A 26,383-nucleotide genomic window follows, 5' to 3' on the forward strand; every position below is an offset into this window, starting at 1 on the left:
CCCAATACACAGTCAAAACAACCCTGTCAAAATCAATAATCAACAACAGTCAACTGCAACCCTAACCAAAAAGTTGACGCTGGTCAAATCAACAACAAAACTTGCTCCAAGCAGCTTAGTCACCAACAGCGCAATTCGGCCTTCAAAAAGGTCAAATTCAACCCAAAACAGTCCACCCAACTCATTCAAACTCGATCAAACTTTAGTCAATGTTGTGGTCAAACAGTCTTGCGGTCAACGCAGGTCAAACTACCCCAAATACCTCGATTTCTATGCCAGAGAATGCGACCTCAAGAAATAAAAAATCTGCCCAGAAAAAAACATAGTCAAAGATGGTCAAACGACCCCTGGTCAACGCTAGTTTGTTCTTCGAAATTTCGGCTTGTATTTGTCCTGAAATTTTCGTCCTTCTATGCCACACATGGGAGAGAGAGACAGGCTACCCAAGCTGTGGGCACCAATCAAAAGAAGAGAGAGAAGAATGATGTGTGAGTGATGTCCAAATGAGGAGAGAGGTCACTCCTATTTATACAATTCATTGAGGGTGAGGATGCTGATTTGGGTAGCATCGGATGCGCTCTAGGCCCCAAATTTTGCAGGGAGGCTTGGGCACATGTATTCCAAAGAACCTAGAAAGAATTTTGGAAAATTCCACACAGAAAACAATTTTATTAAAATAATTAATATTTTTTATGGGTCCCTAAGTCTAAACTTAGGAAATTAAAAATATTAATGGGTATTAATCTAATTGTGGGTGTAACTTCTAGAAGAAGACAAGGATCAAGCAAAAATGATCTTAGCCATTGATTGGATTTTAATCTGCGCCGTTGAATGTCAACGAGAAGATTATTTAAGGGAGCTTGAGGGTCATTTGAAAAACACACCAAGAGATCAAGAGATTGAATTTCTGAAGTGAGAAGTTCTCAAGAGGAAATTCTGATTGAGGAGATTTCTTGCAGAGAGGGGCAGTGAGTATCCGAAAGAAGGAAGTTTTCCTGAGCCAGAGAGTACGAAGCAGAGAGAGGGAAGACAACGTCCAGAGAGAGGCAGACGCTGGCCCACACAGATTTGATGCAGTGGCAACACAAGCCTTAGAGGGAAATCGAATTCCTGCTGAGGAAATCGAGTTTTAGTAGCCCGGGTGTGAGACTGAGAGGTAGAGATTCGGATTTTCTAGCCAGCTGAGGGTCCAGAGAAGGAGCAACGTGATACCCAGCATGGGTGACGCAGGAACTATGTGGGAGTGATGTAGTGTAGTTTGCGCAGAAGCTACGCAGAGGGTACGCAGAGGCTCCAATTCAATGTGATCAAATTTAAATTCTCACAGTGACAGAGTGAGATCGTTTCACCACTCATTTTGTCTAGTTTCTCTCTGTATCGGATTACTAGTTGAGCATCAAGAATTGTACTCAAATTTTCTCCTACATAATAATAGAACCCTCAGATTTGCTGCACCGATTTTCCCGCATTGGGTTTTTCCGGGGACATTTGTCAAAAAACAACAGTGTCATTTGTGTTGTATTTTATTTCTTGTTCAGTCTCTTGTTTCCACATATAATTTAATTAAGTGAAGGCTGTAGTGTATGTATTACGATATTTGTCGTAGGAAACTGCAAGTAATTTGTTTAAAGGAATTTAACAAATAGGAGTAATATCATCAGTTGCTGCAGTAGGAATTCCGGTTGAGGAATTTTCACATGGTATTAGAGCTGCAGGTGAAGCAAGAAGAGAAGAGCCGGTAGATCCAGCGCTGAGCAGAAGAGGGAGATCGAAAAGTTGTAGGAGGTAGCAGTTCGAAACCCCAGAGGGTTTGCGCAGTTCTTAGCCGGAGGGTTGAAATTTTGAGGCAGTCTCTCTCCGAGTGAGTCGACGGAGAGAAGGACTCCCAATTCAAATTTTTGCTAGGGCAGAGGGAGCAATGCTGAAGCCTCAACGTGAGAACTAGTGGGCCGCAGTTTTTTTTGCAGGCAGTTTGTTGGGCAGAAAATTGTCAGAAGAAAGAGGAGAAGCATGACTGAGGGAATTTCTTCCTCAGAGAATTCCTAGCCAAGGAATTTGAATTCTCTAGAGCTGAGCAGCAGCAAGGGGCAACAGTTTTACTAGCTCCAGCAAGGAGTGCATAGGCTAGCCCAACAACAACACAAAGGAGAGAGGAGGTTGTTTAACATTTTCATGGTAGAGATGGCAACCTGTGGGCTGAGAAATCAAGACAGATTGGATGGGGCATCCAACTATGTCATTTGGAAGGCAAGGATGTCATTCTTTCTAGATGAGCATTCTCTTAATACATACGTCGACAACGTGGTGGTTGTCCCTGCAGATGCAAATCCATTGAAGAAGTACAAACCAGAGACGACAAAGGCCAAGAGGATGATCCTTGATGGAGTAAAGGATCACGTGGTGTGTCATGTCTGTAGCAGAGGGACTGCTAAGGAGATGTGGGATGCCTTGGCAATGCTATGTTAGGGATCTTCTGAGCAATGAAAGATGACTTGGAGCAGCTGAGAGCGATGCAGAAAGCTATGCATCGATGCAGAAGTAGTACTCCATTCGTCATCAAAGTAGCAGAATTTAAGGAGACCTCTACAATAATCAATGTACCAAACTTAGATGGTTATCTCCCTCAATACTGTCTAAACAAAGAAATAGAAGACGCATGCCAAGTAACAAACAAGAGCTAAGAAACCCAAAAAAAGCAACATAAAAACACAAGAGAGGAAGAGACTATGCAAAAGGCTCAAGTAGGAAGAATGAGCAAGCAGAGAGAGAGTAAAGAGCAGCAGGAGAGAGTGCTCGATAGGAGAGTGTCCATGGACATCGAGACATCAGGAACGGACGTCTGAAGTGTTTCAGGTGTGTTGAGATGGTATATGCTACTCGTGTCCTCTCAAGAAGAAGGACAAGGATGAGAAACACGATTGAAGCTGCACCTGCGAAGATTGAAGAGCAGGAGTTGCCATGAAAATCGAGTACCTCTAGGAGGGAGGTGGGCTGATTTGGAGCTATAGTTCGAATGAGCTACAGATGGGCAGGATCCTTGAGGAGTCCACCTCTTGATCAATAGCTTGCTATGGGAGCCCAATTTTGCAGTGGCAGGATGGACTAGTGTCGGATGGTGCCGAGGAGTGTCGGGGAGATAGTTGCAGTGGCTAGAGCGCCAGAGACTGAACAGCGCAGAGCAGAGTTGGCAGCAGTACAGATGGCACAGAGTAGGGGTCAGCAACAACGCAGTATATTCAGAGGGTTAGTGCAGAGACTAGCAACAATCAAGCTTCAACATTCACATGGTATCATACTGAACACAGTTAGTTCAGTAATTTTGGATGTTTTTCCATTGCTGATGGAGTAGCAACAATAGTTTGCAGTGCAGTAGCAGTTGGCAGTGGCAGTGCTAGCAACAACACAGATGCAACACTTGAGAGGGAGTTGTAGTACAGATGCAGTGTTGGCAATGGCAGTGTCAACAACAATACAATTACAACAACAACGAAGTAGTTAGTGGACAACATGTCAGACATCCGCAACGTAGACGATGCTTCAAAGTCAGAGTAGTATGCAGCAGCGTATATTGCTAGAGCACATTCCTCGCTAAGAGGGAGTGTTGATTTGGGGTAGCATCGGATGTGCTCTAGGCCTCAAATTTTGCAGGGAGGCTTGGGCACATGTATTCCAAAGAACCTAGAAAGCGTTTTGGGAAATTCCACCCATAAACAATTTTATTAAAATAATTAATATTTTTTAATGGGTCCCTAAGTCTAAACTTAGGAAATTAAAATAATAATGGCTATTAATCTAATTGTGGGTGTAACTTCTAGAAGAAGACAAGGATCAAGCTAAAATGATCTTAGCCATTGATTAGCTTTTAATCTGGGTTGTTGAATGCCAACGAGAAGATTATTTAAGGAGCATGAAGGTCATTTGGAAAACACACCGAGAGATCAAGAGATCGAATTTCTGAAGTGAGAAGTTCTCAGGAGGAAATTCTGATTGAGGAGATTTCTTGTAGAGAGGGGCAGTGAGTATCTGGAAGAAGGAAGTTTTCCTGGGCCAAAGAGTATGAGGCAAAGAGAGGGAAAAACGACGTCCAGAGAGAGGTAGACGCTGGCCCACACAGAGCTGATGCAGTGGCAACACAAGCCTTAGAGGGAAATCGAATTCCTGCTGAGGAAATCGAGTTTCAGTAGCTAGGAGTTGGGGTGTGAGACCGAGAGACAGAGATTCGGATTTTCCAGCCAGCAGAGGGTCTAGAGAAGGAGCAGCGTGATACCTAGTAGGGGTGACACGGGAACTGTGTGGGAGTGATGCAGTTTTGTGCAGAAGCTATGCAGAGGCTCCGGTTCAGCGTGATCAGACCCAGATTCTTCCAGTGACAGGGTGAGATCATTTCACCACTCATTTTGTCTAGTTTTTTTCTGTCTCAGATTGCTAGTTGAGCATCCAAGAATTGTACTCAGATTTTCTCCTGCATAATAATAAAACCCTCAGATTTGCTGCACTGATTTTCCTGCATTGGGTTTTTCCGAGGACATTTGTCCAAAAACAACAGTGTCATTTGTGTTGTATTTTCTTTCTTGCTCAATCTCTCGTTTCCGCATATAATTTAATTAAATGAAGGCTGCAGTGTATATATTACGATATTTTCCATAAGAAACTGCAAGTAATTTGTTTAAAGGAATTTAACAAATAGGAGTAATATCATCAGTTGCTACAGTAGGAATTCCGGTTGAGGAATTTTCACAAAGGAGACACATCCATTGGGCTTATTGAGCCTACATTTGACTGAGGCCGACTTGACGATTTGTGCATGATGAGAGAGAATAAATTCAAAATTCCACTTCTGCTTGTCAGAATGAGATGATCTTTATATCAAAATTGGACCTCTCGAAAAGAGAAATCCAATGCAATAATCATCTCCATCATATGAGTTGTCCCAAGGTGGAATTTGGCCCTAGTTTCCAATTTTAACACTCCCTCTCAACTAGGGATAATTCCACTTGCCAATCCATCTGTCATCATCATACCATCCTGTCATCATGTACCATCTTTGTCATCACTGCTCTGCTCTGCTGAACCATGAAGTAATAATGAAGAAGAAGTGATCGAGAGTGAGTCACAAGACCTTACCACTCTCCACTGACAAAAGTCAATCCTTGATCCCAGATCAAGTTGTTGAACACCATGCATCCTAGTCATAGGGAGTACGATAATACACGATGCGTCCATCGGTAGTGCTATGGTCCCTAACCACTTTTCCCAACTCATTGGCCAGATGAGAGGTACTTCCATGAGTCCTGGACTCCATGGGTAGGATGTGTGCTGGGGCATCGGCAGGAGAAGGTGAACCACTCACCCTACATACATGTGTCTGCAATCATAGGGGAAGGTGAACCACTCACCCTACATACATGTGTCTGCATTCATAGGGGAAGGTGAACCACTCACCCTACAGACATGTATACCATCATGGGGTATCACAAGGGAAGGTGAGCAACTCACCTTGTATTTAGCGCACCACTAGGGGAAGGTGAATCACTCACCCTATGGTCGCTCATAGCTCCAAGAAGTACCCCAAACCTCCAGGAGCTCCAGATCTCAATGTCCAACTAATATGGGACCCTCATAGGAGGGTCTTTCTACGACTCCAGGTCTCTCTCGAAAGGCTAAGAATTTGATCTTCCCAAATGCTTGGTCAGAATGTTTGCGACTTGCTCATTTGTCCTGATGTGTTGGAGCCTTATTGCTCCCCATTGTACCTGTTGTCGCGCAGATTGGCACGACAACGCTCGGACCGGGGGCTGTCACTCTGATCCCCGATCCCTCCGTTTAAGCCCGTCTCCGCGGCTAAGGGGGGTAGACCCTGCGAGATAGTGAAGACCAACTGCCAAACAGTTGGGTGGGAGACACGATACACGATATGATAAGCACTAGATGGATTTAGAGATTTAATAGACCAGTGCCTTGTGGAGTCAATGTTTAAATGATTACTTTTTAAATGATAAAGAAACATGGACCATGAACAGCAACCATCTATCATCAGCTAAATCATGTGACCAAAACGATATCCGGCAACTGAAAGCTTTGAAGAGATAAATGCCTTAAACCACCATGAGCATCATGAATTATTAACCAGACATTGGATTTCGTGTTTCGACTTGAAAATTTCAGATCTCAGCATGAAAGATATATCGCGAAAGCAACTGAAACTGGCAAAATGATTTTCCACAAAATTTTTATTTTTTCAATGTTATGGAAATTAAAAATAAATCTAAAAAAATTTAAAATTCTAAAACTAATCTAATTTTAAAACTAAACTAAACAAAAATTTAAATTAAAATTAAAAAAACCTAACAAAAACATTTTTATTTTTAAATTTTTTATTTTTATAACAAAATTTAAAACATAAATCAAAATCTAAAATCTAACTATAGCATAAAACTAACGCTAACATTTTAATTTAAATCTAAAATGCTTAAACAAAAAACCCTAAACATAAAATCTAGAAAAAACTAAACTATATAATAAGAATTTAAACTACACCAAAATTAAAATAAATCTTTTTTACTTTTGATTTTCTATTTCCCTTTTTATTTTTTTTATTTTTATTTATGGGTCCTAAAGTTATACATTTAAAATCCAAATTTAAATCTACCTTGAATCCTAAAGTCGGAACTAAAACTAAAAAAGATGCACACGTAAATGAAACTAATTAAGCAAATTTTCGATTTTTTGTTTTATGGATTAACTAACACCTAAGCTAACAAAGGCATACGAATCATTAAGAGCTGATAAGGGTTAGCATTACCGCACGTCTGAAAGGAAAGGCAACGCTACCTCAGCCGCCGAAAGGAAACCGAGCCACCTGCTGCCGGCGTGAAAGAGTTTTCTGATGCAGACGCAGATGGCTAGAGAAAGGAAACTGTGCCCACGCTGGAGGATTCACCGCATTTAAAATTTGATCAAACCGAAATTTTGATAGACTCCGACCAAGACTGCAGATCACAGCGCTGGAAAGGCGACTCGAATGGGACAAAGCCGCAGGCCAAACCCCAAAGAAAAGACGCACTCACGCCAACGACTGTAAATTTCGTCAAGCTGCCTGCAGAGCGGACTGTAGAGACGCTGATTGAACTTAAGACAAGACTGCAGACACACGGCTTCAGGCACCAAATGTCTACGATTTAAAGCACAACGCTGTCATTCACACTGAGACTCCCCTTTTTCTTGTTTGATTTCTCGTAGACAGAAAAATAGCTTCCAAACGCCCTTATGCCAATTTCCCAGAAACGCTTTTTATTCTCAAGACGGCAGTACAATAACCCTGAAAGACAGACAACAAAATCTCGGCAGATATATGCAAAATTTCAGAGTAAAGCCCTTCAAAAATTACCCTAATCGCATCTTCAGAAGAAACCCTAATGAAAACTGCCAAAAAATAAACTTGAAACCCTAGAACAGCTAATTAATGTACAGATTTTGGCCCCTACACAGCCAGATTTAACAATAAGAGCAGAAATATTTTTCAATATATCAGAAATTTTTGAACTTCACTGTGAACAGAAGGAGAATCTCTCAATGTAAAACAGAAAAAAAAACTTTGAATGATTAACCCAGGGAACAATCAGCTGGGCTCTGCACAGAAAAGCCAGTGGGAGTCGGCTGGTTCAGCCTAGAACTTCCCCAAACGCCCACCTGTACCCTTTACCTAAAGATCTCCTGCACACCTCAAGCAAACATCAGTAAAGAGGGCAAGAAATGCTGCTAGATTTCAAGGAATAATGGAGATACCTGCCATTATTCCAGAAACCCTACAACATTCAAACCCTAGCACGTGAGCAAGATACCTGTACTCACAATACTCTGAAAACCAGCTATTATTAACTGCTGAAAACTGAAATATGCAGAAAAATGAAAATCTCACAGCAATTCCAGAGAGTAACACCAGCCAGTTTTGAACCCCAAAGTCTTTTTATTAATCAGAAAATCAGATTACAAGAGAGCTTTTCAGTACAGACTCACAGATCAGATGATCTGAAATGACCACCTAAGACCCTATAAAAAGGAAATGATCCTAACGGCTAGTTCTAGTGATCCATGTAGAGATGATCTCGACCGTTGATGAGGATCAAGACATCTCTTGATCTCATCCGTCGATTTATTAACTTAAAATATTATTATTTTATTAGTTAGGGTTTTGCTTTATTTTTAAATTTTTTTATTTTTTTATTATTTTATTATTTTTATTCATTTTTTAACTTTTTTAATTTATTTTAAAATGGATCACTGAACTAAGCCTTCGGAAACATCACCTAGGACCTAGGACTTAGGACTCATGAGGGGATTTAAAACATTTCTCGACCCTCAGGACACATTACATCATGACTTTTACAAAATTACATCTTAAGGGACAAACCCATTTAATACAGACCCTCACAAAACACCCAGTTCTGCGACACAACTATAATCTAGCAGATTTAACACACTAGGATTTTCCTAAAGTTCTAATGACAAAATCCATCCCGGCTTTGGGGTCAGGTTTGAAGGAAAACTCTGCCGATCGTAGATCGGTGAGACGAAAAACCTCCCGGGACGCAGATCATCATTAGAAAGTTAGGTCCACCTAGGCAACTTTACATACATGACTCTGATCTGCTTAGATTATTTACAACTTATACATGCAGACTGGGTTTACAACAAAAAATGATCAAGCTGCTGATGATGGCAGGATGGCACGGACATGCTGATCAGGTGCTGCTTCTTTCTGTCAAGAAAAACGGGGTGCACTGCATGGGTAGTTGACCAGTAGAGGTCAACAGTACCATATCCTGGATAAAGTGGTACCTGATATCAATGTGCTTGGAGCGGTCATGGAACACGGGATTCTTTGATAGGCGAATCCCACTCTGGTTGTCGCAGAAGATCACGGTGGTATCTAACACGTGCTCAAATAGCTCACTGAAGAGCTTCCTCAACCAAACAGCTTCACAACAGGCCATACTCGCAGCAATGTATTCAACCTTAATGGTGCTTAAAGCAACCGGTTTTTTCTTCATGCTCATCCAAGATATTGAAGTAGACCCCAAAGAGAAGCAACACTCAGACATGCTCTTATGATCCACCACACTGCCAGCCCAATCAACATCTGAATATCCATGTAGCCTCAAGTTCTCGATAGTGTATCTTAGTCCATAGTGGATTGTGCCCTAGAGATATCTCAAGAGATTCTTAGCAGCAATCCAATGAATGTGATGAGGCTCGACCATAAATTGACTCAACGTGTTCACAGTGAAGCATATGTCAGGACGGGAGTTGACCAAGAACATTAAGGCCCCCACAAGTTGACAATACTCGGAAGGGTTTGCTAATCTGGGCCTAGCAGCACTTCCACATAGCTTCTTGAAGTTGAGTTCCATCGGAGTAGACACGGACTTGCAATCCACCATCCCACATCTCTCAAGCAGCTTCACAATGTATTTTCCTTGAGAAAGGAAAATCTCACCTGGCTTTTGCTAGACCTCCAGTCCTAGGAAGTAGTGCATCAGTCCTAGGTCCTTCATCTTGAATTCGGAAGCCAACTCCCTCTTGCATTGATGAATGAGAGGGTCATCACCTGTTAGAAAGAGATCATCCACATAAAGGACCAGAATGAGAGGCCTGTCCTTTTCAACCTTGAAGTATAGGTTCGGGTTAGCATCGCTCCTTGTAAATCCCAACTTCATAAGATAGCTATATATCCTCTCATACCCTTCTCCTCATTGAACTTGACATCTCTCCTCACAACTGTCATCCTCAGTGAAGGCAAATACACCCGGTAATTGTGTGGAGTTTCAGTATATCCTACAAAAACTCCCAACTCTGCTATAGGCTCAAGTTTCTTCCTCGAATCCTTGGAGACATGATAATAAACTGAAGCTCCAAAAATTCTGAAATGAGACACATAAGGCTTTCTCCCAGAGAAATATTCCTCCAGTGTGATCATGCCAAGTATTCTATGAGGACTCTGGTTCTGCAAGTAGATTGCTGTGTTGCATGTTTTTTCCCATAGATGCAATGGAAGCCCCTGATCATGCAACATGGCCCTTGCTGCTCCCACTATGCTCCCATTCTTCCTCAGCTACCCCATTCTATTGTGGGTTATGGGGTGCTATCAATTCCCTTTGAATACCTTCTTTCACACAGAAATCCTTGAAGGCATGCGAAACAAATTCACCTCCATTGTCGCTCTTGAGAGCCTTCACCTTCTTCCCAGTCTCCTTCTCAACCAATGCCTTGAATTCAACAAATTTGAGAAAACTTCATCCTTCTTCCACATGAAGAAGATCCAACATTTTCTAGAGAAATCATCAATAAAAATAACATAGTACTTATGTTTTGCTATGGAGGCTGTAGAAAAGGGTCCACAAACATCAGAGTGGAATCGCTCCAAGATTGCATCTGCTCTACTATCTTGGCCATTGAAAGTGGATTTGACATATTTCCCCAATGTGCAACCCTTGCAGACATCTTGCTGGTCAAGGGAGCCTTTAGGGAGACCGGTGGTAATTTGCTGCATGATTTTTAAGGCACCATAGTGCACATGAACCAATCTCTTGTGCCAGATTTTCAGCCTCATTGCTCAATGCAGTACAATCTCCCACCTCAATTTTGTATAGGTTCTTCACTTGAACCCCGACCTGCTTCACTTGTGTGGTAGCTATGTGTCTCATAAAGACTTTCCCTTTATAGAAAATAACATCGTAGCCACGATCCTCCAATACTGCTACAAAGATCAGGTTCTTCTTCAGCCCAGGTACAAACATAACATCTTTGAGGTGAAGAGGAGAGGCTTTCTCCCTCTCAAAGGTGATAGTACCAATTCCTGTAGTGCTGTACCTCCCATCATCCCCCAATTCGATATGCATTTGGAGATTATTCTCCTATAGGATACTGAAAAAGTACTTGCACCCTGTCATATGGAACGAGGCACCAAAATCAAAGTACCACAAACTCACCATAATAGTGCTAGCCATCCATGCTATTAGGGTGAAGTCTAATTCGAATTGTGAAGCCATTGCTTCACCTCTTGATCCTCTTGAATGATTCTTGGTAGACTTATTGTACGAACATTTTGTTGCATAGTGCCCGAATTCATGGTAGTGGAAGCATTTTATCTTTCTCAAGTCTTTCTTCTTGCCATTATTTTGGCTGGATTTAGGTTTGCTCTAGGTCTTCTTTCCTTTTCCCTTCTTCCCCTTCCCAACCAAGGCAAAATTCTCTTCATCCTTAGCTTTGGATGATGTTCCATCTCTGTTATTTCTCTTGAACTCTTCTTGAACCAAATCAGACCACAACCTTTCCCAATTTGGTAATTTTTCCCTTCCATTCACAGAGTCCTGGTAGTTGTGCCAGGATTTTGGAAGGCCTAGAAGAGCTAGGCTCACTAGGTCATCTTCTGCAACATTCACCCCAACCCCTCCAAGCTCATCTCGAACTTGTGTAAACCTGGAGAGATATTGTGGAATAGTATCATTCTTCTGCATTCTAATGTTTCAAAGTTTGTCTTTTAGGGCCAATTTTCTATGGTCACTGTTATTTTCGAATAGCTCAGTTAGTGTCTTCCACATAGAAAATGGTGTCTCTTTTCCATGGAGATTTGAGACCACATGGTCCCTCACACCTTCCAGAAGAATTCTCTTGGCCTTTGCAACATCCTTCTTCCATTGGGCTAATTGTTGTGCATCAGACTGTTGGGGTTTTGCAATGTCAGTTTTGACATATTCTAACACACCATTTTCATCGAGCACTGCTTCCATTCGATCCTTCCAGGCTATGAAATTCGAGCTACCCTCCAGGGCATACTCCAATCTCAGTCCGTTGAAAGACATTCTCCCGATCCTGAAGAAAAAATGCTGCACTGAAGTTGCCAAATTGAAATTACTGAGAGACAAGTTCAAAATACTGGTTCTAATGTGATTTCAGGGCTCTGATACCATGTATAAATTTGATAGAAATTGCAACTGATCAAGATTTCAAACTGAAAAACAAGAGACACAATTCTACTCTACTAATCTGCGAAATGAAAATCACAATTTAGAACAACATGCATGGACATGCAATAAGCAAAACTAGAACTACACAGTGATTTCTAGGGGCACCCAACTGGGAAAAACCCCTCAAGCCTCTTTGCATTAATCAGTTGAATAGAGAAACTATTACAATTTCTAGCTCCAGCTCTTAGCTCAACCTGCAAAAGAATAATTGTTCTCTCTGCTCAATGAGAAACTCTAGCCAACACTTAGCCAATTATTTTCTCACCAAGCCTCCTATTTCCTTGCACAATTCCTGAGGAAATTAACCTCTGAAAGATAGGAATTTCCTCCAAATTGATTGCACAATTCCCAAGGATTGATCTTTTGACTCATGCAACACCTGCACACTCAAAACTAGTCTACAATTGATGTTACACTACCTTGTCATCTCCACTTCAGCCAAGGAACTCAAATTCCTTGCATGCACTAGCTATTTTGGGTTGATTGATCAATTAACTGACATATCTCTGAGTTAGACTATTGTCCCACTGCACAATTGGCCTTCAACTGAGTCTATCAATAGTTAGAGGTTAGTTAACTGAGTACAATTGAAAATAATTGAACTATATTGCTAAAATTTAGCAATAAACACATGCATGACTGAACTCCAAGCCTATAACTCGAATTCACTGAGTTAACTGAGAGACAAGATCCATGTCACACTAGTTAACTACGTCCATGTTGTCCTGCTGATGTGGAAATTTGATTTACTCAATTTGACTAAGGTTAAAGTCAAATTGAGCCTTTATTGCTACATTTTTTTAACAAGTATGCTCAAATCCTCTTTTAAGAGGAAATCCCGGGGAATATCACCAAATACCTGACCATGCTTGTCCAATAATCGTTGAATGTCTGCCCTATAATGTGGTTTTCCACCGTTGGGAGTCTTTTGGCTCATGATCTTACATTCTACTGCATATGCTACATCTCCATGCCTAAATATGGCCTCCATTATTTTGGCAGAAATGGCCCATGGGCTACCGTTTGCCATGTCTGTCAAAACGACTTTGCTATTGTTAGGGGTTTAAATTCCATCTCCATTGCTTGGTAGTCCATAGTGTGTTTTCCCAATGAATACAACCATTGAACCCCTAATACCATTTGATATTTGTAAGATCTATTATATAGAAATCACTAGTGAAAGTATAATTACTGAGTGTTACGCTCAAACCTGGAATGATTTGTGTGCAATCCAAGCTATATCCATCTGCAGCTATCACATCAAGGCCTTTGAATTATTCTGTGAGAAGTACTCTCTTTGCCACTAATGTTGCATCAATAAACTTGTGTGTGGCTCCTCCATCAACTAATGTTGTGATACGTTGTCCTTTGACGACTCCCCTATCTTGAAGGTGTAATATCTGCGGGTTCTAGAAAGAGTAGCAATCTTAACTTTTGGTTGGGTCTTCTTTTCTTTGCTGGACTTTTCCTCCCCTTTGACTTCCTCCTATAGTGGTTCTTGCATTGGATTACTAGGCTTTTCCTTCCCTTTAGCTTCCTCCTGCAGTGGTTCTTCTTTATCATTTGGAGCGGGTTCTTCTCCTTCTTCCTCATTATCAGAGACCACTTCAATGTAGTGAGTCTTCCCCTTGCCTAAGAAACAATGTCTTGGTTCCCATGGGCCTTTGCAAGTGAAGCATAAGTTCTTTCGGCTTGGTTTGTTTCGGGTTTCCTCGCCCAATCTATCCCTTTTGGGCCAATCTCATTGAAGGGTTTCTTCTCCTTATCTTTCTGACATAAGGGAGGCTTAGATGGGGCCATGGTTTTAGCGGTTGCATATCCCATTTCTCGAGTCTTCTTAATGGCATCTTGAAGGATTGCTGGGTTAAAACCCTTGACCCAACCTTGTAGGGGTTCGACTAATGCCTCCGTGAAAAGCATGACTAATCATTCTTCAAATATATCTATTACCATGACTGCAATTCATTTGAATATTGCAATAAACTCTTCATGTGATCCAGTTTGTTTGAGTTGTGCCAAATCTCTAAAGTGTATGCCTAGGTTCTTCTGATCAAATCTTTCTATTAATCTCTGCGTAAAGTCTACATAAGAAGTGATGTTTGCATGTCCCATCAAAACCAATCCATGATACCACCAATCATGTGCATCTCCTTCTAGGTGTAGTGTGGCAAATTGGATGGCGTTTGCTTCTAACATAGGATTGAGCCTGAAGTAGGTGTCCAAGTTTTGCACCTAGGCTCTTGCTGAAGATTTATACGACCCATCAAATGAGGCGAGGGAAAGTTTACTTACCTTGCACATTAGGTCAGAGTTCCGTTGCTCCCTAGGTCTATTCTGAAATTTGATATTGCTGTACTCCCAAAAAGTTAGGGTTGCTCGAGTGTTTTATTCCAGTGTTGCATTCTCTTGAAAGTAGTCATCAAAGAGTCTATTTGGCTCTACAGTTTCTTGAGTTGCTATCTATTGCTGGTTCAAGAATTGAGGAAGAAAAGGCCTGTGACTCCTCCCATTGGTTGTCCAGTGGCTTATTTGAGGAACAACATTGGGGTGATGGTTGTTGCTTCCTTCAGTATTAGCCCTATTACCTGTGTTCAATCCATTATTACCAAGATTATTTATGGCTTGGACAATAATCTGAGCTATCTGTTGTTGCCCTTCTAGTAGGACATGGGTCATTTGCCTTATCCTGTTTCATCGCCCATTGTTGGCTGATGGTTTTTTCTTTGTTTCCTTACAATGACATTGCTTATATCCTCCAGAAGCATGAAAAACTCATGTACTCATAGGCTAGCAAGATGTTTATGCTCTGATACCACTGTAATGTGCTAGGTTAATTTTTCCCTAGGGTCTATTAGGCACTAGGGGTTTTTCAGAGCAGTATTTTCCTTTCAACGACAATTAATAACAGAACAATGCAACAAAATCTTCAACAACCTCAATATAGTGCAACAATTTATACAAATAATGCCATGCAATAGTGTAACAATTTATTCCCAACAATTCACTGTTTATTAACAACAGTGCTGGCGTTCGGAATTTAATCTAGTCCCAGAATTCACACAAACTGTATATCAACTCACTTACTTGAAATTCCTTGATCCCAAACCCTATCTGCAGAAAGACAAAAAAACCTTACAAGACAACATTGACTCAATTCGGATATTCGACTTCTACTAGAAGATTGGTTCCGATGTATAAGACCCCCGCACCAAATTACAAGGGGTTCGATCGTATTCTTGCTCCACAGAAACACAAACTTACCTCCTCAGAAACCTGTCTTCGCGTTACAGGGTCCATCTGCATTATAGGGTTTGAGTTTTCTACGAAAGTCATGAATCAACTGCTATAGGAGACTAGATTGGTCACAAATCAATTGTTTCATGATGTTGGGATCACCATCTGACTCATTACAAGTGTCTTCTATCACAAACAGTTCAGAATTACGAACTTGTCACCAAGTGCGGATGATTTGTAGAAGCCTTAGCCTTCTGAGTTAGACCCTCATTTGGAATTTGGGGCATTCATATGCCTCAGGACGTGGCTCTCGTTGAATAGATTTGGAATTGTGTTAAACCTTGGTTTTTTCCCTTTGTAATAGGATCCAAACTATAGAACCTTTACTATAGAGTAATACTTCATACTTCTCATTGTACATACAGATACTCTCCATAGACCATGTATTCGGCTACCCATAACTGTCATAAACTAGACTAGCGGATTTCCACTGGCTTTATTTCCTTTCTAGCCTTAGTGCTTTTTCTTCAATTCTAGAATTTGATCTCCTCATAAAATAGTACTCCTTGTTGTTCCATAACAGAAAAAAGATAGAAAAATAATTTATCAACTAGGGTGGAATCTTTCACCACCGAAATTGATAGGAGAGAAGGGGTCTTAAAACCCTCAGAGCTAATGCTCAAGAAAACAGATGAATTGATCCACAATTGATGATGATTTGATCTCAACTCCTCTCTTATTTATAGATTTCTCCATGGGCTTCAAGATGTGAGGGATTGTGGGTGCAACCCCTAGTTTTGGGTTCTTTTGTCCCAGTCGACCCAACTTTTGCCCCAAATTGGGAAAAATTGGGTTTTTACCCCTTTATCAAGACTATAGTCTATGAAGTTGGATAGGCTAATTCATCTCCCATTAACCCTCAATTTGAAGTGGACATTACAACGTGCCATGCCAAACATAAAAAGGAATTTCCCTTATGCCAACTGCTTTGAAATTCCTTTATGCCTTGCACTATTGCTGGTTCTGATCCATCATAAGTTGAACTTAGCTTTCATATTTTGTATAGAAAACTATTTGACCTTGAGTTTCTAGGAAAGAGATCGTTGCTCTAAAAATATTGAGGAAGACAATATGTTAGTGTTGAAAATGTAGAGAGTGAAGATCTTTTGGCTTGTGCCTTAGCCAGTGAAGACCTAAATTTGTCTTTCTCTAGCATGAGTGCGAGCTCATGAGTTAGACTTCAGTTAGGATTAATTTATTTCTAGTTTACTAGAATGATCATCAAGATGGCATGCATAGAGTTGGAGCTTCAGTTAAGTGGAGTCTTCATTAGTTTTACTATAGAACGAGGTGGCAATTTACAAGTTCTATTAGAGCAAGTTAGTCTTTAGTCTTGATTGAAGGAAGAACGAGTTAGGACTCAAGAGTTGGTTGGAGAGAGAAAGAGTATCACTCTTAGTTAACTCCCAATCAGAACTTGACTTCTAAAATTGAGTTGAGCCTTCCTTGCATGCTCGAATTGGGTCTATAAAAAGGAGGACGAAGGCACATAATACACACAAATTTGTGAGATCATCTTTGATTGTGGAGAGCGCAGAAATGGGCATCAATTGTGCACAAGGATTTAGGAGATTGTGGGCAAAATTGAGAGCTTGTGTCCTAAGAAATAGGAGATCACAAGTGCGCAAGGAAATAGGGATTTGCGCTAAGAATAGGAGCTCCATTGTGTGCTAGGAAATAGGAGAAGTGCACAAGGAAATAGGGGCTCCAATGCACAAGGAAGTAGGGGCTGGGGTTAGGCAAGAGGTAGGGAAAATCAAGGCTATTCAGAAGGGGAACAATTGCGTGCTAGAGGGCCGAGATCAAGCAGTGATGAAGGAGGTTGAGATCAATTGTATCAGCTGAGATTAGTGAGAAGAAGAAGAACACTTTCTCAAAGACATATTGCCTTGTAATATCAAATTGCTCAAGAACAATCAATAAAATACCACAACAAAGAAAGCAAGTTTTCCCATTTGGGTTTCCTGGTTAAATAGCATGTCAATTTGCTTGCTTTTGTTTTTATCTCTCGATTATTTTCCGCTGCTTATAAATTATAAATTGTTAAGAAATTTTGTATCTTGGTGAAAGTAAATTTGCTTTCAGTTTTCTGTTGCCTTCTTTTCAATAATTCATCTAAGTAGTTGCAAAGTTCCAAGGGAAATTAACAGGTAGTTGCTCCCAGGAGTATCATTCTAGGGATCAAAACTTACGAACAAGAGAATTTTGTGTATGCAATTTGTTGCAACAATTTCCCAACAATGCCCTTCAATTCAATCCAAGGTGATTTGTGCTACAGGCCTGAAATCATTAGTGCTATGTAGTTACATTTGTACCACATTTCCGAGCCACAATCCTTCGAATTTCTTCACAACTGGAAGCCACTACATCATGAGGTTGCTTATCTATGCCCAGCTTATAGTATTTGTTCGAAAGATGTTCAAGTGTGTCATTCACCAGAACTATAATACTGAACTCTAGCCTCTCTAATCTGTCTGTAAGCTTGGCTTCTGTGACACAATCCACTGTATCATATGACAACATTGCTTTTGTTCTACAAGAATGAGGCTTTGATGTGACGGTGTTATTCCTGGTTCTTACATGTTTCATGAACACATCCAAAATTTTTCTTTTAATGCCCTGCCAAATCTGGCTTTGTCATGTGATTTCTAAGTATTGACCTGCTTCAATTGTTCAATACTTCGGAAAGGAAATGGATGCCCTTTCCAAAGGGTTACCCAACAACATGATGGGTAACTCATGGCTCCAACTTGGGGATAGGGGTATTTCTCGAGGGTGCTTGAGAACCCCATAATGTCATCATTCTTTTAATATTCTATGGTAAATTTCGTAATCCAATGCAACCACCTTAGAATCTCATCACGACATCTTCATGCCTTTCTTCTAATTTTGAGATGTTCTTCATAAATGCCAAGACATGTAGGACAACCACGAATAAGATATCGTCAAATGTTGGAAGCTTCTCATACAATTTTAGACGAGGCTTGTTTGGATATCCCAGGATGTCCTCAACATCCAATGGTGGGTACAATATATGCAAATCCCAAGGAGCCATCTCTCACCCATACAAAGCTTCAAAAGTTCAAATTTGCAATTTTGTAACTTTCACAATGGGCCGCCAAGATGAGATGTCAAATGTCTTCAAATGGTGCTTGTCTCACCTTACAAGCACCAAGTCTTCAAAGAACAAGGACTTCGTTCCTCTTGTGTAGTCGATTGGATGGAGAACACTTAAAAATTAAATTCCATCCATTGTCATCTTCCAGGAAATGGAATTTCTCCCCAACAATGATGCCAAAAATGTTATAGCGAGATCTCGCACTTATAGAGATAAAGTCCAAAAGCACGAGTGTGAGACCAAATGCACCTCAGAGGAGGCCACAGTCATCTCACTAGCCCTCTTCTCGCTTTTGGCAAGCTCTCCTCTAACTGAAGGGGGTTTCTCCCTGTAGATCTTAGAGTTCTAATGGCCTTGTGACACCAAATCAAAGGCTCTCCAAAGCTTCGACTTTACACTCCACCAATTAAATGATTTGATCAATGTGGAAGATAGGGTTACTAGGTTTTCTAGAGTAATCAGGGTTAGATTTCAAAGGGAATTTTCCCAAACATTGTAACTACAATATTTCTCACGAGAGAAGAACCCTAGCAAAACAATTTTTATGATTTACAAAAGGGTATAAAGTGATGGCGAATGAGGGATCGATGCCTTGTATTATCAATGAATTTATGGGCATATAGTCATAAAAGGAGTAATTCTATGGTTGAAGACCTGATTGCAGCAAGTTAAGGGAGAGAAAATCTCTTTGTCAAAACCTTAGAGATTTTCAATTAGTTGGAGATTTAAGGTTAAGGAATGTTATACTAAGTTTCTTTGATGGATGCTTGGTGAGAAATTTTGCAAAGGAGATTTTAAAGCCATAAAAGTTTCAATGCATCAAGATGAAATTTTCATAAAAACCCTAATTCTACAACAGTTGCAAAATGGAAGAAAATACTCACAATAAATAGCACAATTTACCATAGATTCACTTCATGAATCGAAGAGAAACCCCCCCAAGCAAAAATATCCTCCCCAAGACAATTTGCTTAACTTGAAATATCCATAGCCAAATTTTACTAGAGAAAAATCAAAGAAAGTTTCAGATTAGCTATGGGATTTCTCCCCAAAACTCCATGAGAAAATGCGATGAGAGCTCTCTCTACTTTACACTCCACCAATTAAATGATTTGATCAATTAGGTCTTAGGTGGAAGCTAGGATTACTAGGCTTCTTAGAGTAATCAGGGTTAGAGTTCAAAGGGAATTTCCCATTGTAACTACAAGATTTCTCATGAGAGTAGAACCCTAGCAAAACAATTTTTATGATTTACAAAAGGGTATAAAGTGATGGAGAGTGAAGGATCAATGCCTTGTATTATCAATGAATTTTTGGGCATATATAGTCATAAAAGGAGTAAGTCTATTGTTGAAGACCTGATTAGAGGGAGTTAAGGGAGAGAAAATCTCTGTCAAAACCGTAGTGATTTTCAATCATTTGGAGATTTAAGGGTAATGAATGTTATACTAAGTTTCTTTGATGGATACTTGGTGAGAAATTCTGCAAAGGATATTTTAGAGCCATAAAAGTTTCAATACATTGAGATGAAAATTTCATAAAAACTCTAATTCTACAACAGTTGCAAAATGGAAGAAGATACTCACAATAAAATAGCAAAATTTACCTTAGAGTCACTCCATGAATTGAAGAGAAAATCCACCAACCAAAAATATCCTCCCCGAGACAATTTGATCAACTTGAAATATCCATAGCCAAATTTTACAAAAGAAAAATCACAGAAAATTTCAGATTAGATATGGAATTTCTCCCCCAAAACTCCATGAGAAAATGAGGTGAGAGCTCTCTCTATTTATAGGAGAGAAATTCAAGTCATTATTACTATACAATAGTATTTTCTAAGCTAAAATCCACTAAATTAACTTGAGGGGAAAAAGGCTCTCTCTACAAATTAATTAAGGTAAATAAATGCAAGATCGGGTTTCCAATGCCACATTTTCAAAGATTAAGGACTCAAGCCCTCAAAAGATAACCCTTCTCCACAAATGAATGGCAAAAAGAGGGTGCTTGTGTAGCCTCCAGCCTCCAAAGGCCCTTCAGTGTGCAAGAAACCTCCAATTATTCTTCAAATCATGTCTTCCTTTGACTTTCCAAGTGGGTGATTAAGCCCCACACCCCCACCAACAGCCCTTCAAAGGGCTGGTTTCTTCACCAGAAGCGCGAATAAGACACCACATTTCCCCCAAGATGCTATTCCTTGATTGTGAAGGCTTACCCAAAAAGAAGTTAGCTATTGCAACAGGGTTCTTCCTTCCAATACTAGCTCCACAAGCTAAGGGTGAATGCCTTTTTCTTCATAGAATCAGCCATACCCATCCTTCAAGCAAGAAATACTCCAAATTTTTCCCTACATGTAGACATGTTGAACCCTTAAAGTGGCATTTACCATATGTAATTCAAAACTAACATCCACACACTCCTCAAATGTGGGCTCCTGACTGTACACATGCCTTTAAATCATGACCCAAAGCTCCTTAAAAGGGGAAGTTCTGCAGAACCTCCTCTGAGGCAAAGGTGGGCTTATAAAGCAAACGTCCTGCTTGAGAAGACGCTTCATAATGAAACAATCTTTTTATAAAGTGAATGATGAGTGCAATTAGAGGTCAGCCCTCCTATCAGCATACATTTAGCAACACTTAGCTCCATAAGTTCAAGTCAGCTCCATACCGATATATTTCAATGCTCAAACATACCTATCTATATGCCATGCCAAACATAGAAAGGAACTGTCCTTATGCCAAAACTTCCCTGAAATTCCTTTACGCTCTGGCCCATCTGCTGGCCCTGATCCATCACAGGCATAGCTTTCATACTCTGCTATAGAAGACTATTTCACCTTGAGCTGCTGGGAAAGAGGTTGCTGTTCTGAAATCCCTGAGGAAAAAAATAGGTTGCTTGCCCCCACAGGTATCATTCCAGGGATCAAAACTTGCTAGAAAGAGAGTTCTGTGTATGCAATATGCTGTAGCAATTGCCCAACAATGCCCTTCAATTCAATCCAGGATGATTTCTGAGACAGATCTGAAATCATTAATGCTATGCGGTTACATTCATACCATATATCTGGGTCAACATCCTTTGAATTTCTTCACATACTGAAGTCACTGCATCATGAGGCTGCTTATGTATGCTCTGCTGTTATTTTTCCTTCAGAAGGTGTCCAAGTGTGTCATTCACCAGAGCTGTAAAAGTCAACTCTAGCCTTTACAATCTGTCTGTAAGCTAAGCTTCAGTGACACAATCTACTGTATCATAATACAGCACTGCTTCTGTTCTACAGGGCACACATGGAATGAGGCTCTGATTTGATGGTGTAATCCTTGGTTCTTACATTTTCATGAACATATCCAGGTTTCTCCTTTTAATGGCCCATGAAATCCGTCCTTGTCATGTGATCGTTGAGTCATTGACCTGCTTGCATTGTTCAGTATTTCAGAAACGGAATGGATCCCCTTTTGAAAGGGTTACCCAATAACATGATGGGTAACAGTCCGAATTGTCTGAAATTTAATTGTAACTTATTCTCTTGATGCTCTTCCAAACCCCTTCTGAAGCACCTGAAAAGGAGGAATGAGCAGAGATATGCCTCCCGCAAGTTTTTCTTGACAGAAATTGGAGGATATTTGTATTAGAACAATCTGCATTGAGAAGATGCAGTCAAAAAACAGACAACTTGATGGCCACGAAAAAGCTCCGATTCATGACTCTGATTTCTGTGAGAATTCTTAGAAAAATACATAGAAAGGAGTATAGATGTTTCAGTAAAAAGCTAACTTCATAGTCCCTGTAAAAGATGCCTAATATGGACATTGGAGATATTATAAAACACTGCATACAAAAAAACCTGAGAGAGACTAAGACCCATTAATCTTGATTGACATACTGCATATTCCCTGGGGTAGGATCATTCAAATCTGGAGTGAGTTGGTTAGCTGTGTTGGTTGGTGCCGTTTTTGAGTGGGTTGTAGGAGAATTGCTCAGCATGCCCACCAATTGTTGGTTCCGGAGGTCCGTTTGTTGGATTTGCAGAGCTCCACATTCATCCTGGATCTATTGAATAGCCTGGCAGTGATGAATTAAGATCTGCAGAGAAGTTCCTACTTGCATTGTCCGATAAAGATTGGAGAAATGGATTTGGAGGTGACAGAGCAAGGAGTTGAGTTCCCCGAATTCGCCTAAGCACTGATGGAGGGCGGACTTGAGCTTAATGAGTTCACGCTTCTCCATGGACTCAACCAAGGAGGAGAACACCCAAGCCAAAGTGTTCACAGGGTTTGAAACAGATGGAGGATGGGATGGAACAAGGAAGGATAGAAGGCAAATGTGCAGGAAATGCCAGATTCTGGGCAGATGGAAGTTTTCAAAGTGAGCTACAATTACTGTCCCACTGCCATTGAATCTCTTATGAAGTAATGATGAAGAGGATGGACCAGAATATCACACAGTGCAGGGGAAATCTGTAATGTCCCTTCCTAATTATTTTCCTAAGGTGAGAGGAACAGTTTTGTCAATTTCTGTCAATTTTGGTCTAAGGCAATTTTTGGTGAAGAAAACTTAGGAAAAGTGGGTTGATGAACATCTTAGTGGAATGTGGGGGCCACTTACTCACAAATAATACGCACCCCATGGTAAGCAATTCGATTTTCCTAAGTGAGGTCGAAATTAGAGATGGGACCCACAAGAGACTCAAGGCCAGCAAGTATAAATAGGAGAAGAGAAGCATCATTTGGGGCCTTTTGACAATTTGAAAACTCATTGTTGCTTTGGCTGTTAAGTTCAGCCACAAAGTGCTGCTTAGCACAAGAGCTTCCCAAGGAGTGAAGCTCACCCTTTCTTCGGTGGACCTCGAGTGCCACCCTAGGAAGGTTTTCCTTTTTATCTGGAGGTCGGGGAGAGACATCCACAGAAAATCACGCTGTTTTGGTTCAGCAGGGACGCAGTAGAGAAGACCATGCAGTCTTGGAGGAGCAAGGGTGTTGGGGATTGGGTGTGAAGTGTTGCCGAAGTGTCCCTTGACCAATTTCCAGCCTAGAGGATTGAATCTTCAGTAGGAGAGAGAGCATAACATTCAGAGCGAATTTCTGTCCTTAGACTTTATCATCACCTACAGGACTTCACAGTCATTGGGGTGAGTTGTCTGGAGAGTCTTGGCCGGAGGATTGACAAGTTGGGTTGCTGGGATTTTGGTTGGAGGATTATTTGGAGGGAATTGCTAGTATTTTGGGAGCAAGAAACGATAGACTCAGCTACAAGTGTAGATTTCTGGTTTTGGAGGAGGGCCACGCTGTGGGAGGTCGAATTTGGAGGGTTAAAACTAGGGAAAACCCTTTCTGGGTTCTTGGCAAGGAATCCACGCCTAATTTTACAGAATTTTCTGGGCAGTTTTTAGGGGACAAATCAAGGTCTGAAGTCAGCCAACAGTGCAGAAACATAGGGCCAACACAATTTTCTGGATAGCAACACTTCTATAGCAGTTTGGCACTTTTGTACTGATCACCTGAGGCTTGTAGCTTGCCTTGTGCAAGCCCAGGTGCACTCCTTCCATCTTCTGTTATACTCCAACAATTATAATTAATAAAAATTGGCCAATTTGGTGTTCCGGGCAAAATTTTTGTTTACATGTGTTTATTGAGTAAATATTTGTGTTGAAATTGTTGCATGTTTTTGTTATCACTGTAAATTTCTATTTGGAATATTACAGTGGTATCAGAGCATGTTCCTGGCCAGGGTGGGGAACAAGAGCAGGTGATGCCACCTAGATATCAAGGAGTAGTCTTCCAGAGAGGTCGTGGTAGAGGCAGAGGCAGGGGTCGAGGTAGAGAAGAAGGCCCAGATCCGTTTTCAGACACCGAGGTGGAGAACCTTAGAGGTGGGATGGAAAATCAGGAGGACAATGAGTAGCCCAGGCAAATGGGCCAGAACCAAGTTTTGGAGGAGCTGCTGAGGACTAATCAACAGATGTTGAGGCAAGGGCAGCTCATGATGGACATGATGCAGTAGGTGATGGGGCTGCAGATGGGTGGAAGGCCAGAGGGAGAGCCTCAAGGTGATGGGGGTTCCAGAGCAGGAGGGGGAAACCATACTTATCAACTCCCACATACTCCCCAGCGTGGGCAGGTTGGCCGTCCTACTTTGCCTCATTTTGTGGATGAGCCCGAGTCGGAGAGGGAGCCAGACCTAGTTGTAGATTTGGTCCACTCAGTTGCGTCTAGTATTGATGAGTATGAGGGGTTGGATGCCCGGATTAAGTGGGTGATGTCTTTTGGGGAGTACATTCACCTCAAGGAGAGGCGTACTACAGGGGCTGGGGCCCACTACAGAGGGGGAACATCCAACCAAGATGTGCAGAAGATAGCAGGGAAGGTTACACTCCCAAACTTTGATGGGTCGACAAAGAGTTCATTCAGGGCATGGATCCAAAAGCTAGACACATATTTCCACCTGAACCCCATGAGGGAAGCTGATGCTATATGGTTTGCTACTCTTCATTTGGAAGGGGATGCCTAGGAGTGGTGGTATCATGGGCTAATCACCTTGGGACACATCCATATCACCACTTACACAGAGTTCACCCGGAGGCTGCTGGAGAGATTTGAGAGGAAAGACCCGGAGTTGCATTTCAGGGAGTTAGCCCATCTGAGGCAGATTGGCAGCGCAAAGGCTTACATTACGGAGTTCCAGAGATTGGCAGTGATGGTGATAGACATCTCAGAGGCCCAACTGATCATGCTATTTGTGGAGGGGCTTGCTGAGCCTTTGCGTGGTTGGGTGAGGGCTTACAAACCCACATCACTTCTGGATGCTATCTCTAGGACCTGGGATATGATTGATGCAGTGCCTGTTGATTTGGGGTAGCATCGGATGTGCTCTAGCCACGAAAATTGGTGGAGAGGCTAAATAACATGAGATCTCCAATACCTAGGAATGGTTTGGGCAGATTCTAAATAGTTTGGGAGATATTAAAATAATTAATATTTTTAATAAAGTTCCTAAGTCTAAACTTAGGGAAAATAAAATATTAATGTGAATTAATATAAAACTGTGTTAGAAGGGTCCAAAAGTCATAGATCAAGCCAGAGTTAATCTTAGTTGTTGATTAGGGACTTAATCTCGGCCGTTGATTTGTCAACGAGAAAAGTATAAGAGGAGGCTTGAGGGTCACTTGGAGGATACACTGAGGGAGACTAGTCAGTTCAATTTCTGGAGCGAGGTTAGCTGAGAAATTCGAACTAGTGGTCTGGTGAGAAGTTAGGAGGCAACAAGTACGGAACAGAAAGAAGGGATCAGCCACTGGAGAGGCAGACGCAGGGCATTTCAGGCAGACACAGAGGCAGCAGGAGACTGCGCAGTCACTAGAGGGCCTGCGTGGGTGACGCAGAGAGGCCCAGGGTTGACGCAGTCAAGCAGGGGCTGACGCAGAGTGTCTGGGAGCCACGCAGAGGTCAGCCAAGTTGACGCTGGGACTAGGAGAAGTGCTGGAGAATTTTTCTCTCTGTGGGTAAGCCAGTTTGGCACCCTATTGTATTGAAGAATTGCTGAATAATAAAATCCTCCCTTGCTGCACCAGTTTTCCCACATTGGGTTTTTCTGGGACTATTGTCCAAAATATCTGTGTCAATGTGTTGATTCTTGTACATGTGTTTGTTTCTGTATTACGGTGTGATATCTGCAACAAAATTTATTTTAATGTTTATTGAAGGAATTTCATAAACAAATTATTGAAGAATAAGTAAGAAAAGTAAATCAGATGTTGCAGTGATAGAATTTTCATAGTGCCCAAGACCCGGGCTTTCACGCCCACTAGACCCATGGCCCCATAGGGGAACCGAGACACTAGGCCACCTTAGAGGGATGGAGGACGTGACTAGATGGATGATGAGACCTAGAGAGACCTGAGGAGGAGGAGGTTGTGATTTACGTGCCAGGAGCCTTGGGCACCTAGGCA

General features: G+C 41.3%; 2 protein-coding genes across 2 annotated transcripts in view; both read left to right on the forward strand.

The window, feature by feature from the left end:
* LOC149231060 (calcium-dependent protein kinase 10-like) overlaps positions 1-24,339 on the forward strand; it is a 99,022-nt gene extending 74,683 nt beyond the window's left edge. Inside the window, exon 3 of the mRNA XM_089381526.1 lies at positions 24,140-24,339. Coding sequence (XP_089237652.1) covers positions 24,140-24,339 — 200 coding nt within the window. The remainder of the gene's footprint in view (positions 1-24,139) is intronic.
* Positions 24,340-25,131: 792 nt separating this feature from the next.
* The window catches only part of LOC149231061 (mitogen-activated protein kinase 15-like), a 62,770-nt gene continuing 61,518 nt past the window's right edge, over positions 25,132-26,383 (forward strand). Inside the window, exon 1 of the mRNA XM_089381527.1 lies at positions 25,132-25,278. Within this exon, the coding sequence (XP_089237653.1) occupies positions 25,132-25,278 (147 nt within the window). The remainder of the gene's footprint in view (positions 25,279-26,383) is intronic.

This window comes from Pinus tabuliformis, chromosome J (genome assembly GCF_031772625.1).
Source record: "Pinus tabuliformis cultivar Carrire ecotype Pingquan chromosome J, CPIR1, whole genome shotgun sequence".
In the NCBI taxonomy this organism is placed as follows: Eukaryota; Viridiplantae; Streptophyta; class Pinopsida; order Pinales; family Pinaceae; genus Pinus; species Pinus tabuliformis.